Here is a 12569-nt window from a genome sequence, read left to right on the forward strand (position 1 = left end):
ACCAGAAAACAAAGAACAACATGTAACGAGCTCAGATCTCAACTCAAGAAGCTTAAAGAACAACTGATGGTAAAGGAAACGAGGAGAAAGGAAAAGATGACAAAAGTAAACAAAGATGAAATAAGAACTTTAAAAAATAGAGTAGTAAAGGAAGATTCAGAAAGCAGGGCATTGTTTAAATAGTAAGACTGATATGATGAAGAAACACAGGAGCGAGAATGACCATGTCAAAGGAGAAGAAAGGCCAATGAGCTGCAGTGTTGTATAGAAGGAGACCTCTGGGGGGAGGGTATCCTTCTCTCCCTCAGTCAGCAAGGCTGACCCCCCCTCCCCTGTCCCCTCCCTGCTGTCCCAGCTGCCCAGACTCAGCCCTACAGATGGGATCCAGGCCCTCATATGGCAGGGAAACACCTAGAAAAAACCCATGCCTCAAGAGATCATGAGATATCTTGGGAAATATTATGATTAAGGAGAACAGAAAGAAGAAAAAAACATATTATTAACACTCCTCAAGTGTTGGATCTTTTTGCTAGAGCAGCTGTGTATTTTTGTCCAAAGGGTACAGAAATCAACCTGCCGAAATTTACAGATAATGAATTAACGTCATAGAAAATCCAGTAGGGCCAATAGACCAAGTATTGGAAGTGCTAAGAAGGCTCAGCAAATCTGGAGCTGACTTTATTCCCCTATGCCAGTACTGACCAGCTGGAAAGTACAATAAAAAAAAAAAAATACGACGTCATTCGTAATGCCAACCGAACTAGGACACGAGTAGAGACTTGCCTATGGTGATTTCACAAAACTTCTGTGGAGACAAGTTCAAAACTCTATGAAAAGACTTGAGAAGACAAAAATCCCATTTGTGGTAATGGTGTCAACCAGATTCATGGATGTGAGATTTCATGTCACAAAAACAGATATTTTTTTTAAATTAATTGAAAAACCCCATGAAAATATACTCAAATTCCTTAGGACTATTTAAAGAAAATCAGTACATTTATCTTAAAATATAGACTGAGCACATTGGAGCCCACGAATAGCTCAATCAATTCTGAAGAGAAACAGAGAAGAAAGCGCTCGAGCTATGAGGTTTGCATGGAAACAGGATAAAACAGTGCTCGGGCCCCTCTGCTAATTTAATGGAACTCAGCATGGCCTTTGGTACCTCCTTCCACCCAGGACTGTGCTAAGCATTAAGGACACGCGAAGACAAAAAGCTCACCTGCCCTGCCACGCTCTCAGTTTAGCAGAATTGGAATCAGATACGTTAGAAAAACAACAAGTATGTAAGAAGAGGCAGGATTCCTAAAAATTGCCAAATAGAAGTCTCTTCAAGGTGAGAATGATTCTGTTCTGGAAGGCTTAGAGGGGCCTGTTTCAGCCAAGCCACGTCCAGGTGGAGAAGTGGACATGCCGACCACAGCACAGCTTACGAAAAGGGAGAAGGCATGGCATTTTCTAGGAATGTTGATACTAGTGAGCCTGGAGTCCAGGGTTCCTGCAGGAATGGAGCAGGAAAGGACACGGGAAAATGCAGCCTGTGTCCAACTCATGAGGCCTGGCGCTCCCTCTGAGGAATGCAGAATTGGGGCACTGGTGTAGGAGCGCAATGGAAATCTCTTCTGGGTCCTGTGAATCATGCTGTGGAGGACACGACCTCCTCTTGTCTTTCTTAAAACTGGCCAGGGCACCAGAGCCACAAAGGGCATGTTTGTAGCATGTCACCTCCTCTTCCTTCTTCAACCCGAGTCCCAGGAGCAGGTGCAAATGCCCCAGACCTGCTTTGGTTTGGATTGGCCCTAACTTTGCGAGGCAAGGGGGAACCTGGATTTCTTGAGTTCCTGTGGTGCCCGGGACCCTCTACAAACCTCATATGATGACAACTTCTTGAGCCCCTGGGAGACAGAACTAACCATACTGATTTTATCCCTGAAGAATGCAAAAGTGAAGGGTTTTTGCCCAAGGGCAGGATCTTAGGCCAGGCCTGGGCTCTTTCTCTTAGACCTTAAGATCCTGGAAGAGTCCCCAGGAGAAGCTGCTTCATAGGGTGGGGAAAACACAGGACGTGGCTTTAAGTTTCAGCTCTGAATGTGGCTCCTCCTTTTCTGTGTGTTCTTTCTCAAGTCACTAGACCTCTCTAAGCCTCAGACCTCCTGTCTCCAGATTGCAAATAATATAAAGACCCCCATGCCAATCAATAAGAGCAATCTATGAGATAATATATTGGAAGTGCCTTGTGGCCCCAAATATGCTAAACAAAGTTATTAATTATCCCAGGAGCCTGTCTTGCCGGGTGTTTCAACAGCTCTGGCCTCAAGATTTGCAGAAAGACTTAAGATTTTATCTAAGAATATATCACCAAGTCACATCCATTCCCCCAAACATCTGTTGGTAAAGAACATGTTTAAGAACCGCTAATGTATTGAAGTATTTTCGTTCTCTCGATTCCAAATACCAAATAATTTCACATGCATCCCAAAGACTGCTGGGAGCAGTTGTAAAAGCTGCTTCTAAATGACTAAACCAGATGGAGAGTTTATTTTTAAATACACTACCATTTGCTAAAACAGATTAGTTTTTGAAATTCCCCAAACACCTAAAGTCTCCAGAATTTTCAAAAACAGAACTCTGCCTTCTGGGCCTACTGGAAGGCATTTTTTTGGTGTCTTCCAGGTCCCACTGAGTATCTGGTCTCTGAGAGGCCTCTGGGGAAATCCCTTCAGGAGCAACTCAAAGTGGGGAAGTTCTGTTTTCAATACCAAGAATTGAAAGATGTTTGGGCTCAGACCTCCTGCCTTCTGGACCTACTGGAAGGCATTTTTTTGGTGTCTTCCAGGTCCCACTGAGTATCTGGTCTCTGAGAGGCCTCTGGGGAAATCCCTTCAGGAGCAACTCAAAGTGGGGAAGTTCTGTTTTCAATACCAAGAATTGAAAGATGTTTGGGCTCAGACCTCCTGCCACTGAGATGGTCCCACCGCAGAGGGAGAGATTAAAGAATATCTGCAACAACGGACAAGAAATCAAAGAAAGAGAGGGAAGGGACCAGCCTGTGGGACCCTGGGCATATCTACCCATTACTCTGTTCATTCATTATCTGGACATGCACCATGGAGCATCTGTTCCAGGACAGCTGTGTTGGGTGCTTGTGGCCCTATGACAGCAAGGCACAGCGGCCCCCTGCGCTCCCAGAGCTCACAGTCTTATGAGGGCGAGACTTGGCAGTGGGAATATTTTTTTTTAAGATTTTATTTATTCATGAAAGACACACAGAGAGAGGCAGAGATAGAGGCAGAGGGAGAAGCAGGATCTCTGTGGGGAGGCTGATGTGGGACTCAATCCCAGGACCCCAGGATCACAACCTGAGCCAAAGGCAGATGCTCAACCACTGAGCCACCCAGGGGCTCCGGGAATAATTATTTACAGGTAGGAAATCGTGGTAAATTCTGTGCAGAGAAGTATAGGCAGCATAAACTGTATAAAGGAGTCTGGTTCTGGGCTAAAAAGTCTAGAAGGATTCCTTGAAGGACAAATAGAAAAGGCAAAGGGGAAGACAGGATAAAAGTGTTCCACACAGAGGGAACTTCCTGTATGAAGCAGAATAGAGCACGGACCCTTCAAGGAACACTGGAAGGCTCCTATGGCAGACGGAGGGAGGCAGAGTGGCAGGTGATACTGCTTCCTGTTGGGAATGGTGACAATGTGGTCTCAGCATCATATCTGCCCAACATTGTCACTCCTACCCTCCTCCTGGCAGTCGAGGGTTCGGATCCCAGGAAGGCTGGACAATGCTGGAATGTGGTGATATGACCTGAGAATTGCTAGCGGGGCCATGGCATTGGTCTTGACGGCGCTCTATTTTTTCCTTAATTTGGCTACTTGATAGTCTCATCATTGCTTTCTCTGGTTCCAGTATTGTCCCTCTTAAATGCATCCTCAGCTCAGCTTTAAGACAAGTCTTCGTGAGGGGAAGCCAGTTCCTTACTTGCCTAAAACCCCTCGGATGACACACCAATGTTCACTGCAGCACTATTCACAATAAGGCAGAAATAACCCCAGTGTCAGCAGATGAACATGAACAAAACGTGGTCTATGAGTGCAATGGAATATCATTCAACCTAGAGAGGATGGAAATTCTGATTTAAGCTACACTATGGATGAGCCTTTATGAAGACATTATGCTAAGTGGAATAAACCAGACACACACACACACACACACACACACACACACACACGCATGTTGTGCATGATTCCACTGCTGTGAGGTACCTAAAATAGGTAAATTCATAGAGACAGAGGTAGAACAGAGGTTCTCAGGGGTTGGGGAGCAGGGGAGGTGGGGAGTTATTGTGTAATAGGGACAGAGTTTCTGTTTGGGATGATGGAAAGTTCTGGAAATGATTAGCGGTGATGATTGCACCACTTTGTGAATGTGCTTAATGCCACCGAACTGTACACTTAAAAACGGTTAAAATGGGAAACCAAGCCAAACCAAATACAACTCTTCAACGGCTCCCATCGCTGAGGTTGAAAGCTGAGGTGCTCGGTGCAGGCCGGCCGCTCTCTGCCTCCCACCCTTCATGACTGCCACCATGAAGATCCTGTCCCCCACCGCGTCGTAGGATGGCAGACGTCAGGGAGGAGCCAAGCTGTCCCTTAGTGCCAGAACTCTGCCCGCAGTTAAATGCCTACACAGTCTGCGGCATTTCGCTCAGACGTGCCTTCTCCTGGGAAGTGTTCCTGGATGCTCCCTCTTCCCTTGTGCTTAGCTGGGGGCTTTTCTCTGAGCTGCCCTAAGACCCTCTTTTAAATATCTGCTGGAAGTGTTTCTCCCTTGCCCCTCAGTAAACTACAAGTTCCCCATGAACTGGGCCATAAATTATTTAGCGCGACATTTCCAGCACATACCATGGCATCTGGCATAAACCAGTCACCATAAAATTAGAAGCTAATCAATGACAATAACCATCAGAGCTTATGCTGTGATCAACAGATTATTTCTTCCATAACAGTTACTGTCATGATCAAAATCACTGTATCATCATCATCAGTATGATTATATCACTACCATTATCATCACCATCATCATCATCATCATCATCATCATCTAGCAGGAAGTTCAGATCATCCAGGAGACTTGTGGGTGCCGAGTTCTATTCTTTGCCTTCATTCAACAGTCAGTGACTCAGTTGGCCAAGCCTTGGGAACTCCGTGACTCACCCTGTGGCTGCTGACTCAGCTTCCCGCCACTGCTTGATCAGCCATGTGGGTAAGCTCTGGGGTCCCCTGTCTCCCCTCCCACCTCAGGCAAAGGAAACAGCAATGAGGTGGAAGGGGTCAGAGAGAGGAATGAATCACCCAATAGTGCTCTACGAAGAAATGCCACCAGAACTGAATGGCACCCAGGAGACGGAGCACAGGCTGTTGAAGAAACCAGATGAGGTTTCTGAAAAAACCAGATTTTTTTTTTTTTTCCCACAAGGCAGCCCTGGTTATTTTCCCCATATTACAGATGAGGAAAACAGGTTTAGGGAAGATGAGTGACTAGTCTAAGGCCACGCAGTTTGCAAGCAGCAAAGCCATATTTGAAATGTGGGGTGCCTCTTTTTTCTAGGTGGTCCTTTGTTTTGTTTCTTCCCCTAAACCCTACATGTCATTCTTGGCATGATCGCCCTCTTCATATCCAATATAGATATCGAAAGAAGGGAAGATTTTAAGTTCAAACCCCCAGAAGGTCAGGGAAGCAACACTGGAAAGCAGACGAGAGTTCTCTTGTTCTTTCTCTCCTGCTGCCGGCAGGAATGTCAGGTGCAGCTGGCATCATGTTGGCTAAACTGTGCCCTCATCATTAGCTTACCTTCCGCCAGAAAGTCCTCATCCTACACTCCATTCCCTTGGGTTTGTCTATTGACAAGAGAGGCCTTCAAGAGTTCAGCCCATTAAACCCGAGCCGGGCAATCTCCCAAAACAGAAACACTTCCCAACCTCGAATTTTTGTCACTTTAGAATGATGGACAGTCGTCAGGGGAGGCCCTCAGCATCCTGGAATCACACGTACATGGAAACATGGCCATGAGCAAGACACAGCCTCAGAACATAGGATAAAAGAAACCTAAGCGATCAAAGCCAACTGGTCTCAAGAGGTAAGTTAGGTGCCCTCACCTCCTCAGTGTCTAAAAAGAGGCTGAGACTGAACAGGCGACTCACCATCAGTATGGCTCTCCAGAACAGTCTGGAGTCAGCAGCCCTGGTGGTTAGAAGGTGGATGCTGGCCACATCAGCTCCGCCACGGTCTGCTGCCAGGGTCACGCGCCGAGGGTCCCCACCGAACACTCCGATGTGGGTCTGCACCCAGGTCAGAGCCGCCAGCTGGTCCAGCAGCCCCCAGTTGCCACTCAACTCGCCAGAACCTGCAGAGAGAGGAAAGCCTTTTACTCTTCATGACCCTATAACCTGGAGTTGACTCAGCCCTGTGCTGTCTGGGGTGCCTCTGGGGGACCTGGACTCCTGTCTGTGCAGGCCGGGATGGTGGCAACAGCATGGGCCTTACAAGCAGACCCATCCAACCTTTCCTGAGTCAAACTCGCCCCTGACATGGTCATCCTACGTCTCCGGGCCACAGCTTTCCCACTGTAGGCGAGGGTACTCGCGAGGGCAGCCCCTCACACCAGCGGCAGGGCACGTTCAGACCACCACCTGGCGTGGCACATCAGCGGGGAGGCCCCTCGTCCTGGCCCGCCCTGGTGGCTCTCCATGCCTCTTCTTCCCTGACGAGGACCAGGCCTGGCTGGGCCTCTCCATCTACTTCCCGCTGTCCCTTCTCCCATGATCTTCAGTAGCATTCAGCTGACTTGATCTCTCTATTCTTTTTTTCATAGAATCCAGTAAATATTTATTGAAAGCTCGGCACTATTTTTTAATGAAGTGACTCAGACACATACAAATACACGCACACGCAACGTATACATAGTACAGCAAAAGGATGCTCTTCTCCTCGGCAATGGGGACACTCTGTGCCCACCATGTCCCCTGGCCAGCTTCTGGATCCAGCAGCTCTTCCTTGTCAGTCTACACAGCTAACTACCTTGAAATACCTGGCTTGTTCCAGGCCCAAGCTGAGACTCACCCACTTTGCCCCAGGAAATTCCAGCAGACCCCATGCCTTCAACCACCACCCACATGCTACTCACTGTGGAGTGTCAGGGGCACAGAGCCCTCTCCCAGCACCAGCCCCTCACGTCTCCAGGAAGCTACCTCACTAAAGGCACTTCAAGAGCACTGAGTCTCAAAGGGAATCGATTCCAAGTCCCCTGAGCATGCAGCCAGCAGCCTTTGCAGAATTTCTTATATTCTCCTTCTAATGCAGCACCCCCCTCCCAGTTTGCTCCTGCACGGCCTCGAAGTCCTCCTTGACACCTGCTGTGCTGCACCCTGACCCTTACTCTTCCCCAAATGCTCCAGGCTCTCTCTCCACTGAGCTCCTCAGTGCTTCTCTTTATCCACGAGTTTCTCCCTCCGATGAATTCTCCATGCCACATCCCAAGAGGTACTTTATTTTTCTTAAGATTTTATTTATTTATTTGTGAGAGACACAGAGAGAGGCAGAGACACAGGCAGAGGGAGAAGCAGGCTCCATGCAGGGATCCTGATATGGGACTCGATCCCAGGACCCCGGGATCACACCCTGGGCCGAAGGCAGATGCTCCACCACTGAGCCACCCAGGTGCCCCCCTCCCCCCCAGAAGTATTTTAAATGCATAATTTTGATCATGTCTCTCCCCCCCACACACACACACACACACAGTGTCATCCTATCTAAAATCCCTCATCTCATCCCATTAGGACATGATCTCAGTTTTCCCAGTGTTTTCAAGGCTCCATGGGACCAGGGCGCTGTCTTTTGGGCCCTATTTCCCTTCCTCCCTTTGTGTCTATGCTACCACCACCCGGCTTCTTACTGGTTGCTCAAACACACCGATCCATCCTCTTCCAAGACAGTGCTTGGCACATGTGATCTCCGCTGCCCAGAGCCCTCGGCCTCCCCCTGGCCTTCCTCCTCTTCCTCTTCTGGCCCAGCAGGCCTGCAAGTTTTAGCTATGTTGTTAATTCAGAGGCAGCCCTTAGGTGAAGTAAAGTTCCCCTTTCAGGGCATTTGTCACCCTGGGTATTGCCTTCCTGGCTAGCCCATGCCCCCCACTAAATCTAGTGGCACATAGCAGGTCCTTAGTAAGTGTCAGGTGAATGAGTGACCATAGTTATGAGTAACAGGATTCAGTATCCAGCAGGAAACAGTCAATTAGACTCCATATTCTCAAACAGAAAAGTAGGAAAATCTTGCATCCCAATTCCCCAACCTGCCGTTCACCAGGCTGATGAGAACGCCCACTCAGAATACATAACAGTACAAATTACTCTTCCAGCTGGCAAGACTCTCAGGATTTCTTCAAATGCACTTTGTGTTCTGGGTTTGGTGAAGACATTAGCACAGTCCTCACCGTGGACGTTTCTGGATTGCGTTTCTGTTCTGCTTGTTGGGATGAATGCGTTTGTTTCTGAGGTCTTGGGCAGGGCAGGAAAGCTGGGTGCCAGCTCAGCGGGACCCAGACTTGCACATCTGGGAAGTGACATCCACAGCCTGCATTTCCTGTGACAATGGAGGAGGGTTGAGGGGCAACTGTCCCTGCCTCTGAACTTCCCATATATCAGCTTCCCAAGTAGAGTGCTGATGTTGGGGGGTCTACAGACCCCCAGGAAGTCAGAGGTAAGGGTCCTTCAAGGGCTGCTCTTCAGACAAGTCTGAATTGGGCTTCGCCTGGTGCCAGGTGCTGTGGTGTGTTCCGTGGAGAGCAAGACAGGCACAGTGCTGGCCCTCGGGACACACAGCCTCGGCCACGTGCACAGGGGCAGCGAGCCAGCCAGTCTCAAGCAGCCTGCTCCAAGCCCCTCCTTCACTGAGGAGGAACCTGAGACTCGAGAGGAATGTTTGCTTCGGTGCAAGCAGCAAATCTAAGGTAAAGTCCAGACCTAGGTCCCAATGCACAGTCGGAACTCTATGTTCCAACACTCCATCCAACTCAATAAACACTGCTTGGAAAATCAATGATGTGCAAGGCATTATGTTATTTTCATTTAAAAAAAATCTAAGCGCTCCATTTACGGAACCTTCTGTGTTCAAAAGCTCTCTTAACTCCTCCATCCCTACTATGTCAAGTCTAAACATCTTCCTGGCTTTTGCAATCCTCTATGAATGGCCTTGGCCCATCCATCCCAGCAGTCTGGGTTTTCTCCACTTTCTAGCACCGGCCCTCACCCAGTCATCATGGCCACATTTGTCCCCTGCTGCCTGGCTGTGGCCGAGTCCCCAAAGCTTCCTGGGACCTCCCAGCTCCATCCTGACACACACAGGAGCTGTGCCTTGCCCCTGGGGCATGACACAGGACAGGCGCTCCCTGCTGGCCGCACACAGAGTCCAGCGGGAGACAGATGTGAGCAGGTGTCCGCCCCTGTCCACTTCCCCTAGCGGCCCTGCCCTGCCCTGCCCCACCATTTCCACCATCCTGCCGCTCCGGTCAGAACCACCCCAGCAAACATCCAGCTGTTCCCATTCCCTGACTGGTGCTCGCTTGCTCATTCGATGTCTTCAACTATCCCTCTGAAGCTCCCTGGTGCAATTCTGGGCTGACGGCGGTCCCTCACCCGGTCTTGGTGGCCGTCAATAAGAGGCAGCAGGGGAGGTGGCCGAGCACAGAGGTTACAGAGTCAGACCAGCTGGGTGCAGCCCTAGGAGCACTGTGGGGCCCTGGACAGGTTACTTAATGCGACTTGATTTTCCCTGGTCTGTAAAATGGAAATGATAACCACACTTATCTCTTTGGGTTGTTAGGATGATTTGATTAGTTGATCTTGAAAAGGAAACAGAACAGGGCCAGGCACAAAGCACAAGAGAAATTGTTTAGTCTTCCTTGAATAAAATGAAACAAATTTAGGGGATCTGGGCATTATCTCCCAGATGCCCCTTGCGGCGTGTGCCTTGGCGTTGGTAGCAGCAATTGCACTTGGGGAGGAGCAGCCGCTGAGACAGGACTCTGTGCCCATTCTGGTTGAAGGGTAGCAGACCCTCCCCGAAGGCCTCAGAATACCCCAGGGAAGATGAGGCATGCCTGGCCTTCCATCTGAGTCCCTGGCCAGACCCTCTCCTCTGCCCCCACACTCTGCAGCAGGCCTCCGGGCTGACCCACCCACTGCCCTGAGCCTGCCTGCCACGTGCCCCTGTTCCCCTCCTTGCACTGCTGTGCCAGAGACAGAATAGTCCCTGTGCCCTGTGCCCCCTGGGCTCTGTCCCTAGGCAGGATCCAGGCTGCGGAAATGGCCTCCCCTGGCCCATCACCAACCCCGTCACTTTCTTTCCAACTGCTCCGACCACCAGGAACCAGGGCTCCCCTTTCTCCCCCCACCCCCCACCCAGAGAACACAAATTTGTCTCATCAGCCACAGGACTGGCATGAGCTTCTGTTTTCATCCCCCCATTCCTTTTGGAAAGATGCCTCTAGAGTCTGGAGCTCTTAGAGGACCACTTCCCTGTGAGCTCCGACAGCAGATGCCACCCACGCAGATCACAGGAGCAAAGGTGCAGAGACTTCTCAGCCAGACACAGCTGATTCCAGGGGCTGTTGCCACCGCTGTGGTCCAGGGGCAGCTCTGTGCCAGCTTCTGGCCACGTGCAGGGTCGGGTCATGACCACGACCCAGCCATGCTCTGAAGGAGCCCCATCCAGGGAGAGAAAAGGGGCATTAACCCCTGTGAGCCCCTGCTGGGTCCTAGCGAGGTTCCACACACCTTCCACATGCTTTCCCCCATCACCTGCCCACGTGTCTTAGTGTCACCTGAGAGATGCGCGGCATGTGAGCGGATGCAGGGAAAGGAACTGCCTAGAGCCCTCGGGCCCTCAGAGCCTGTTCTGCTCCGATGCAAAACCTGCGTGCCCTGCAGGACAGTGGGCTCTGGCTGGTGCTCAGAGTAGCCTGTCTCTTTCCAGAACTGTGTTCTGAACTGCAGTGTCCAACTGTTGAAAATGGCAAAGGAGGGACACCTGGGTGGCTCAGTGGTTGAGCGCCTGCCTTCAGCTCAGGTCATGAACCCGGCGTCCTAGGATCGAGTCCCTCATCAGGCTCCCCTCAGGGAACCCGCTTCTCCCTTGCTTATGTCTCTGCCTCTCTCTCTGTGTCTCTCATGAATAAAATAAAACTCAAAAACTCTAATGGAAAAGGAGAAAGACGAACAGGTGCAGCAAAACCATATGACACAATGTTGGACACATGTCATTATACACTTAATGGAAACCATAGAATGTACAACACAAAGAGTGAACCCTCCTGGAAACTGTGGGCCTTTAGTCAATAATAACCTATCACTGTTGCCCCATCGATTGTAACAGAGGTGCCACATCACACACGGTGTCAATAGTAGGGGAAACTGAGGTGGGGGGAGTCTATGGGAACCCTCTATACTTTCTGTTCAATTATTCTGTAAACTTCAAACTGCTCTAAATGGTAAAATCTGTCATATATTTGTTAAATGGTAAAGGGGCTGGTGTGCATGTGTCACAAATTTACTGGGGGGTTACAGACTCACACACCCATGCCCTTCCCCTTCCTGACCATCCCCCGGGGCCCACATCCTCTGTGCAGCAGCTCTTCTCAGCGGAGCCTTGTCAGGGGATGCGCTGTGGCAGGCCAGTGGGCTCTGCGGTCAGGAGGGCTGCATCCCAGCATCTTGTGTCTCGGTGTCTCCACGGGGATACATTGCTCCCCTCTCCTCGTGGAATTGCAAGGAGGCTCAATTAAGGCTCAATTAAGGCAGGTAAAAGCCCAGGGATGTGGGGGAAGCTAGGAAGCCTAGCAAATAAAGCTAAGAAAAACCATCCCGCTCTGTACACAGAACAATAGGGGATCCAAAGGGCATTTCTAAACATCCAAGGGCACGAGCCACAATATTTTCTCCTTGCTGTTTGACTGACAGGATTTAAGCCCCTGAATGCACTCCTAACTGGGTCATGGAGCTCCTTGGTCTCCCCAAGTGTCGCTGATTCACCTGCAAAACAGCCGCTTGGCACTGGCCTCACCGAGCCGTCGCGAGAATGAGGTGAGGTGACCCAGGAGAAATGTCTGGGGAAGGCTGGCACTCTTCTTTTTTTTTTTTTAAAGCTGGCACTCTTGAGGGTAACCTTCCTCCCCTCTCGCTGACAGGTTTGCTCGAAGCACAATGAATGGGCAGCATTTCAGGTCAGGAATGAGAAGGGCTGGAGGTTCTAGAAATTTCCTTTGCCTCTCCTGACACTGCCTCCACCAGCAGCAGAAAGGAGTTTGCCTTCCCCAAAGCACACAAATTCTCAATAAGATTACACGCCATGAACCCCCCCCCCCCCAACCCCTCAGGCATGGGCGACATATGGAAATAAGCTCTCCTCTGTCTGGAGAGGCGCTGAGCCAAGGAGTTGGCCATGTCTACGGCAAGCACCACCTGACCATGTTCTGAGCTTCTCCTGCCTCTCCAGAGACAGGAGCTGCTGACTT

At 50.0% G+C, this 12569-nt stretch overlaps 1 protein-coding gene across 1 annotated transcript in view; it reads right to left on the reverse strand.

The window, feature by feature from the left end:
* TG (thyroglobulin) overlaps positions 1 to 12569 on the reverse strand; it is a 246551-nt gene that overhangs the window by 95485 nt on the left and 138497 nt on the right. The window contains exon 42 of the mRNA XM_041768575.1: positions 6205 to 6407. Coding sequence (XP_041624509.1) covers positions 6205 to 6407 — 203 coding nt within the window. The remainder of the gene's footprint in view (positions 1 to 6204; positions 6408 to 12569) is intronic.

The sequence above is a fragment of the Vulpes lagopus genome, chromosome 9 (genome assembly GCF_018345385.1).
Source record: "Vulpes lagopus strain Blue_001 chromosome 9, ASM1834538v1, whole genome shotgun sequence".
In the NCBI taxonomy this organism is placed as follows: Eukaryota; Metazoa; Chordata; class Mammalia; order Carnivora; family Canidae; genus Vulpes; species Vulpes lagopus.